Consider the following 9,845-nt stretch of genomic DNA (forward strand, 5'->3'; position numbering starts at 1 on the left):
GAAGAAGAAGAAGAAGAAGAAGAAGAAGAAGAAGAAGAAGAAGAAGAAGAAGAAGAAGAAGAAGAAGAAGAAGAAGAAGAAGAAGAAGAAGAAGAGGTAGCAGTAGTAGAAGAAGAAGAAGAAGAAGAAGAAGAAGAAGAAGAAGAAGAAGAAGAAGAAGAAGAAGAGGAAGACTAGAAACTACAAAGGTTTTGAGGAGCTGCAAAGTTTAGACCGACACACTTCGTACCAATGAAGGCGAGGTCTCGATAACGATGGTAAATTTCATTTTCGGTGATTTCCGATTCCGAAGCGAATGCAGTCGTCTGCCCATCGCGAGATATTGCACAGACTTTCGTCCGTTTCGAACGAACTTTAACCCACCCTGTACCCGGAGCGCCATAAAGCTCGAACTGAGTCTTCACTCACCTCTCGCGCATCCTGGTTAGTGAGCATCACCGATCGCAGACAGGTTGGCACGGCGATGGGACTGCAAGGCGCACACGCATCCCGCTGTGGATCGCCGGCGCCACCTGCTGAGACGACTTCGCCGCTCCCCGGCGTCGATGGCGGCGCGTCGCTCACGCCTTCGACGACGAGCTCGCAGACTTCTACTGTTGCTATGGCATTGTCCAACACGGCTGCTATCACGTCCATGTCAGCATCGTCATCGCCCCGGATCTCTTCCTCCTCCTTTATGCAGACGCCGGCCATCCTGAAACACGAATTATTTGCAATCACGTTGCCACGTCGTGCCAGCGGGAGATGCACCTAAGAAATGCCTAGAAGAATCAGGTTATTACGTACTTAAATTGACTACGTCACGAATTTTCTATGGTAAAATTTTTGTTGTCATTTCTTTACATTAAAAGTAAGAACTAACGGGACTAAACGTATCGTCAAATTCTTACCTGATAAGATTGTTTCTCAACTACCATATATGATCGAGTAATAACCGCAAATTTGGCCTCAGATTTCAACCCTGTATTTGCTCTGCGGTTTATAAGTGCGCCATACCGTGAGGGGAAATATTTGTTCATCAATCGTTGCCGAGTCTTGTCACTCGCGGGGCGATAATGCGTGAATCTAACGTTCATTAAATAAATGCATAAATCGTGTTTGCCTAAATGTTTTGATAACGTAGTACGGTATTAACTATGATTGAAATATTTTTTTCCAAATTCAAATGTTATAAATAATTTATTAAATTGCCAACAGATGGCAGCACATCGGAAAAAAGCAATCATTTCATATCAAAGCAGCGAAGCGGATCGGTCGTCAATTACCCGGTACCATAAATGCTTTGTCTAGCAAAAGTGTGAATTTGTATAAGGACTCTTCAAACATGTCATGATGTGCTCATAATCTGTGTGCGGTTTATACCTGAACTAGGCGCAATACTTGGTTACCCGATTCAAATTGAGGTGCGGCTTATAGGCGCCCGCGGTTATTACGCGATCATATACGGTAGTTAAAAATCCAAAAAAACCTGGACGATTTGATATTAGTGTTCCTGAAATTAATTGCTTGCTATGGGCTATGTATGCGTCACGAGTGTATGTTCACATCGAACAATATAGTAAAATAAGAAGTATAATGCAGCAATTTAACCATAAAAAGTGAGCAGAATTACTTATATTTTGTGAAAAAGTGGAAATTTATTTATTATTTTTTATTATTTAAGGTGATGTAATCACTTTAATGTACGATCACGTATCACGCGCACAGAATGCCTGGGAAGAAGTCACGCTGCAAAACAGTTTAGCATGCCAAACAGTTTGAAACTAGTTATATATGTATTTGAAAATATCAAATTCCAAACAAAATCATACCACAAAAGTTAGTATTCATAGACACTGACAAGAACCAGTATGAATAGTTTGTACATTAGATGTTAGTTGTATTAGAAATAGAGTTTATACAATATTTATATTCTGAGATGCAAAAAAATCATTTACTCTACGCATAATTATCTATATAGTGATTTCATATGAATATCTAGGAATGCATATTAGTAAGGCCAAAACAAAATATAGGAGTGGGTACAATTTCCCGACCGACCCTATTTATTCCCAGCGACCCTAAACATTTTATTGTCAATTTTCTTTAAAGTAATAAAAAAATAAATAAAATAAAAATAAAAAAATGAATTGGACAGTTCCTGCTTCAAAAGGCACAACGCGCATCCTTTGGACATGGTTCGTAAAGAAAATATTTCAAGAAAATAAAATGTTTTCCCTACCTACCTACCCTATTTTTTTCGGCATGTAACGGTAACCACACATATATTTTGTTTTGGCCTAGTTATAAGCTAATATCCAATTTTGTATGTAATTGTCTTCCATTCTCAACCTTAATTTTTTTCTACTACCAAGTTTGGCCTTAACTAATACGGAAAAAATGACACAGCAACTGATACCATGAGCATATATAAAGGATTTACTTTAGTACAACCTTTGATTTATATGCTCCTATTATATATGCTGTGTTAGATGTTTACAACACATTAATTGGTGTCAGCCATTATGGTTGATAAATTTTTTGATAGCTTAAACCCTGTGTTGAACGTGCAAGCTTACATTTACAATGAGTGTTAACGGTAACTTAGGCCACAATTAAAAAAAATATTTGTTTGCCCTCACCCAACGCAGGCTGAAAAGTTTGGGTAGGTAGGTACATGGTTTTTTTTAAGCGGTCTTTTTACAAATTCAGCATGCATGGTGTCTACATGCTCGGGTGTGCTTGTGTGGAGATATCTTTTATGTTGAATGCTTGTTTTGCTTGGTACATATAATCAAGAGCGTATAAAAAAGGAGAGCATACAACGGTGAAATGGTGAACCATGTTGCAGTATTAGTCGAATTAAGAAACTTTGCATTTTATTTTGACGATTCTTTGCGGTATTATCAAGAGCGTATAAAGGAGAGCGTACAACGGTGAAATGCTGAAACCATGTTGCAGTATTAGTTGAATTAATAAACTTTCCCCGTTTTATTTTGACGATTCTTTGCAGTATTATTGATCAGCTGTCCTATCTTGTTAATATAAAACAAACCGAATGTCCCTACGATGCCCCTACGCTGAGATAATGAGCGGTGAAAATTTGGTATTTTCGCCGAAAACCGACTCGAGATCACTGTTTACTGTGACGTCTCTCGCTTTGAGATAACTTCGGGAAACCTCGCGTGTTTCTGTCAATGATTGACAAATGGAATGAATGACGTCTGTTATTGATTGCTATAAGTGATGACCCCCACCTGTGCCACCTCACGCTGGATGTACATAGTAAACTCTATAGTACTGACATGAGTCAGCGCTACCATGGCGCTACACAGCGGCGACCGGAAGCAATACACTGGCCACAAAGCGAGAGAGGGTCGCAGTAAACAGTGATCTCGAGTCAGTTTTCGGCGAAAATACCAGATTTCACCGCTCATTATCTCAGCGTAGGAGCATCGTAAGGGACAAGCGGTTTATTTATATTAGCAAGGTAGACAGCTGATCAATAATACCGCAAAGAATCGTCAAAATAAAACGGGCAAAGTTTCTTATTGCGACTAATACTGCAACATGGTTTCAGCATTTCACCGTTGTACGCTCTCCTTCTTTATACGCTCTTGGTATTATTGATCAGCTGTCCTATCTTGTTAATATAAAACAACGCTTGTCCCTACGACGCTCCTACGTTGAATAAGTGAGTGGTGAAAATCTCGTATTTTCGCAGTAAAACCGACCGAGATCAGTGTTTACTGCGACGTCTCTCGCTTTGTGGCCAGTGTATTCTCCCGGTCGCCGCTGTGCTAGCGCATGGTAGCGCTGACTCACGTTAGCTACTACAGAGATATACTATACAATCTATCTGAGGTGGGCACAGGTGGGGTCATCACTATGGCAATCAATAACAGACGTCATTCATTCCATTTGTCAATCATTGACGGAACACGCGAGGTTCCTGAAGTTATCTCAAAGCGAGAGAGAGTCGCAGTAAACACTGAATCCGAGTCGGTTTTCGGCAAAAATACCAGATTTTCACTGCTCATTATCTCAGCGTAGGAGCATCGTAGAAACAAGCGCGTTGTTTTTATTAACAATTAAGGTAGGACAGCTGATCAATAATACTGCAAAGAATCGTCAAGATAAAAAGGGCAAAGTTTCTTTAATTTGACTAATCTGCAACATGGTTCAGCATTTCACCGTTGTAACACTCTCGCTTCTTTATACGCTCTTGATATAATGTATTGCCTACAGATTTATATAATGTTACACCAATAGAATTTGTAAAAAAAAAAATATAAATAAATTTTTTGAGTAGGCCCTAGGCCTAGCCCCTTTTGGCGGGTCGGTTGGGTGAGGGCAAACAAACAATATTTTTATCAGGGCCTTACTGGCCTGAATTTTGATTCACCCCTGGCTTTCAATACACCATTTATTTAGGTATTACTTAGAAATTATATAGAGCCGCGTCTATAACCCATTGCCCCCCCAATGTCATATATACCTTCCTACGGACCTGTCACTAGTTATAGTTAAAGTCAAAGTTATAGTGGCTAGCATAGCTCTAGAACTATAGCCCTCTGCTCCGCCGCAGGACTGAGCGTAGGCTATTGTTCTAGAGCTAGCACTGATACCTCGACCACATTTTAAAAAATACAAAATTTACTTCATGATCAAAATGCAGCTAGCAAGTGCAATGTTATTAGTTCTTTAAATAACTTATACCAGATTAAAATGGTCTGAGCAGACCTTTAAATATAGTGACGTTAGCTAGGACCAGGGTTAAATCCTTTACGATTTATCCTAGCAAGCCATAACACCTTGCAAGTTGCATTCTGTTGACAGCTTTTTACTTTTAGTTTGACTTCCTTGGTCAAGTTGGGTGGTGTATGGGTTTCGGAATTGCATAAAATCGTCGTTTAACATTTACATCAGCACGTTTTACACAAACCCAAAACAGCAACAACCCAGCAAACATTGTAGTATTGGCACGGTACTGGCCCAGTACCGCTCTGAACAATCGGCCCAACACCGCATGCCAGTACTGGCCCCGTATACTCTTGCACAGCGGCGTTGTACTGGGCCGGCATCGGCAACGGTACCGGGCCAGTACCGTGACGGTACCGAGCCAGCATTGTACCGCTGCCGGCATACAGTATTGGCCCATTCTCGGGCCGTTAACACATGCTGCTACCGGGCCAGCAGCGGCCCACTTTCTGCCAAATACCCAGCCAACATTGCAATACTGGCCCAGTACCAGCACAATAATGTACCCCCATCGCCTTCCCCTGTTCCCCAGTGGTAATTCAGGGACTAAGATAACACACAAACAAGCAGATATCATATATAGCATATTTATCTGTATTCAGATATTCATACATGTTACCGATTCTTCTTACACACACATACATATATGAGCATGATTTTTTCCATAATGTAATGTAGTAAAAACTACGTAAGACCAGAATAATATATACGGCATAATTGCTCAAAACAACCAAATAAATAGCAACACAATACAAAATATTTAAACGTAGAGACTATATGTAAACGTATATGAGGTTGTATGAGATATTGACTACATAAGATGACTATAGAGACTGTTGAGGTTCTATGAGAATCACAGTTGTGCAACATAACCAATTAAAGCCTGCCTCTCTCTCTCTCTCTCTCTTATATATATATATATATATATTATAATTAGCCAAATAAAATACAAAGTAATCAAATAAGAAACCAAATAAATGGAAGTATATATAATGCAAAATATGTAATGTTTGGCAACAAGCTGAATTTGAAATGTAAATGAGTAAATGATATCACATGTCAATAAATATAATATTGAAAACGCGCGAGCAAACGACACATGTAACCAGTACATGTACACAAACCCGTACGTACAACATATATATCCAGGGGTAGAAATTAACTTTTGAACCGGGATCGAGTCCAACGAACTCCCTACCTCAAACAGAGGGAGTCCACAGTTGACGTTCAAAATTAAAGATATTAACAATAAACACATGCCATTTTTAAGATTCATGTGGTTGCACGTCTGCCAAATTTTCTGTTTGGACATTAGCTGGAAAATACGGTAATTCCGCGAGACCGTGCTCTTGATTGAACTAGTTGGTATGGCAGAATTTTCAGGGAGTCACACGGACTTGCACATCGTCAAACAGGGAGTCCGGCAGTAAATCAGGGAGTATTTGACTCCGGACTCCCGTTAATTTCGCACCCGGTATATCAATATATAACATATATATAACATATATAACATATATAAAGATTACATATGTATCAACATCTGATGAATCCACCTCAAAAATAAAGCTCAAACAATCTACTCTGATTCACTTTATGCTGTATTCTTGTGCCCTCTCTCTCCTTCCTCTTCATTCCGCCATGGCTATCTCCTGCATTCCTTAGCCATACCATTTTTTGTTCAAGACAGCAGCCACTGTTGCATTTTCTCCGCGATGCTTTACAACTGCCACCTGAATTACATGAAGAGCCAAATTAAAAAAGCACAATAAAAGTCTTTATGACACCGAACGATATATGCAAACCCACAATTAAGTATCATGCCCCAGTCACAGAAAGGAGGTTTCTGGAAGCTATATAACGTCATAAGGTGAATTTCGTTTTAAATTGCACTGATATAACATGGCCATTTTTGGCAGAGGCGCTGCAGCAGCACCAAGTGAGCGGTAGCTCTAGTACTATAGTTCACGTACAGTTAACTGCCGCAGTAACTGCACGTAACCAGCGGCAGTTACTGTACGCAGGCTATAGTACTAGAGCTACGGAGCGGGAACTAGTTCGCCGCTGACTGTGGCTGAGTAAAGTTGGTCGCCGAGCATTCGTAATGGCTGATCCTATAGCCCAGCCTCGCAGCTAGGGCCTGCATACCTCCCAAATCCCATTTGTTGATACAAATCACGTGCCTGAAACTCCTGTTTTAATCAAACTTTTATGGTGCATTGTGACCCTAACCTAAAGGTAGGCACACGAGCGATTTTTATCGGCCCCGATCGCCGCGAATTTTAAAATCGCTCGAAAAATTCGCCATGTGCCGTTCACGTCGACACCGATTTTAATCGCCGCACGAATCGCCGTATCCAAAATGTTAGATATTTTCGGGCGATTATTTACGCCGCGAATTATTTTACGCCAGGCGATTATTCTACGCTGGCAAATTCGCTCGTGTGCCCGTGTTCCGGCGTATTTTGTCGCCCGATCGATTTTCTAAACCAATCGGACGTTGTTGCATTATTCATGTGATGTTAAATCGGCGATTAAATTCGCTACGTGTGCCCTTCGTGATCGGGCGATTAAATTCGCTGGCGATTTTAATCGCCGCGATCGGGCGATAAAATACGCTCGTGTGCCCCTAGCATAACCCTAATTAAAATTTGATTACAAAATTAACTAGATTTGTATCAACCAATGGCCATTTGGGAGGTATGCAGGCCCTAGCTGCGAGGGCCCAAGGATAGAGAACATGGGTCCCAATAAAACCAATGTGCTTGGCTAATACCCTGACCTTAATCCTAATCCTAACCCTAACCAAAAATATAATCAATATAATCAATAATATTGATGTAATTGTAAATGACATTGGTTTTATTGGGACCCATGTTCTCTATCCTTGAACCGCTGCGGCCATAGCCCAGTGGCAACCGTACGCGGGCTATAGTTACTAGAGCTACAGTCGGAGAGCCTGGTCGGTTTACTTTCTAATAATACTAAGTAATAGAATATTATCATGTGATCGACCGAGCCGCTGTATACAACTTACAAATACAAGCACAGGTTTTCGTTAGTTCTATAACAGTGACACTTCCCTAAACTTCCTTGTTTCTGTGCACATACTTAGAAGTTAGAGAGCATGTCCAGTAATAGCTCTAGTACATAGCCCGCGTACATTGACTGCCAAAGTATAACTTGAATAAGTAGGACTAGGCCTGCGGCAGTCAATAAGCCTTATCGCCAATCGGAACAGCAATGCGTCATGGATAGGAAAAGGGGCATTACTAGCGCCGCCGCCCACGAGCGGTTACAGCCGGCTGCACGCAATAGGCGTCAGTATGCATGCCGATACCGTTCGCATATATTTGGTAATTAATTAGACTAATCGTGCTTCAACAAACTGAAAATTTACAGAGATTATAGCTAAGACATGTGTCTATATTCATCTAAATTTCTAGAAATGTAACTCAACTCGTTAGCCAGATATGATAGTTAGTATCCTTTCCTATCACCCAAGCCGTTCGTATAGCCGGTGCATCGCAATAGGCGCCTATGCGCGATACCGTTCGCATATATTTGGTAATTAATTAGACTAATCGTGCTTCAACAAACTGAAAATTAACAGACATTATAGCTAAGACATTTGTCTATATTCCTTATAATTTCCAGAAATGTAACAACTCCTTTGGAAGATATAATAGTTAGTATCCTTTTCTATCACGCCAAGCGTCCGTGCGTATAGCGGCTGCACGCAATAGGCGCCTATGCGCGATACCGTTCGCATATATTTGGTAATTAATTAGACTAATCGTGCTCAACAAACTGAAATTAACAGACATTATAGCTAAGACATTTGTCTATATTCCTTATAATTTCTAGAAATGTAACTCAACTCGTTTGCAAGATATAATAGTTAGTATCCTTTCCTATCACCCATAGCCTGGTGCGTATAGCCGGTGCACGCAATAGGCCGCCTATGCGCGATACCGTTTGCATATATTTAGTAATTAATTAGAGCTAGCTACTCGTACTTCAACAAACTTAAAATTTACAGAGATTATAGCTAAGACATGTGTCTATATTCCTTATGATTTCTAGAAATGCAACTCAACTCGTTTGCGAGATATAATAGTTAGTATCCTTTCCTATCACCCATAGCCGTGCGTATAAGCCGGTGCACGCAATAGGCCGCCTATGCGCGATACGTTCGCATATAATTTAGTAATAATTAGACTAGCTACTCGTACTTCAACAAAAACTTAAAATTTACAGAGATTATAGCTAAGACATGTGTCTATATTCCTCATGATTTCTAGAAATGCAACTCAACTCGTTTGCGAGATATAATAGTTAGTATCCTTTCCTATCACCCATAGCCGTGCGTATAGCCGGCTGCACGCAATAGGCGCCTATGCGCGATACGGTTCGCATTTATTTAGTAATTAATTAGACTAGTCGTGCTTCAACAAACTGAAAATTACAGAGACTTATACTAAGACATGTGTCCTATTGCGGTTTAAGTTTTCTCATTTAAGGGCACCTTTTGATTTTTTATGTCCAGCGCCATCGCATTTTTTATTATAAAGAATTCCAGTAAGCATGTATATCCATTAAAATGTAGATTGGTGGATATTCCACTTGGAAATAAACTTTCAGCACTTTATTGCACACGGGTTTTTTGAGTTTTAGGCAAGAAAAATACGTTTTTTGGCTACATTATAGAATGTCCGAGGTCTATGTCAGCATATTAAATTGTCCCAGTTCTTCGAAGTTTTCTACAGTTGAAACACTCCTTCACAATATGTTAATTTAAAGTTGGTAGGGAGTACAATAGCCATAGCAAAAGAAAAAAAAATTTAAATACACTAGCTTTCTAAAAAAATGATAATACAGGTGTCGCCGGCCAAATCCACTCCACTCCGTAACGACGCAATGACAATGTGCAGCCCCCTATTGAAGGGAAGTAGAACGTAAGACATGTACCTCCATGTAAAAAGTCAGTTGTTAACCCCATATATGTCATGTGCTCTCAGTGTTGATACTTCCTCACAGTTTCTTGAATTTTCCACATCCTATTTTCATTATTCAGGTGGTATTACTTTCTAAACTCCACTTCCATA

The 9,845-nt window shown here is 40.1% G+C and overlaps 1 protein-coding gene across 1 annotated transcript in view; it reads right to left on the reverse strand.

Annotated features, from left to right (window-relative positions):
• The window catches only part of LOC106808936, a 14,994-nt gene that overhangs the window by 1,392 nt on the left and 3,757 nt on the right, over positions 1 to 9,845 (reverse strand). The window contains exon 2 of the mRNA XM_014811858.1: positions 409 to 694. Coding sequence (XP_014667344.1) covers positions 409 to 694 — 286 coding nt within the window. The remainder of the gene's footprint in view (positions 1 to 408; positions 695 to 9,845) is intronic.

This window comes from Priapulus caudatus, unplaced genomic scaffold (genome assembly GCF_000485595.1).
Source record: "Priapulus caudatus unplaced genomic scaffold, Priapulus_caudatus-5.0.1 Scaffold315, whole genome shotgun sequence".
NCBI lineage: Eukaryota > Metazoa > Priapulida > Priapulimorpha > Priapulimorphida > Priapulidae > Priapulus > Priapulus caudatus.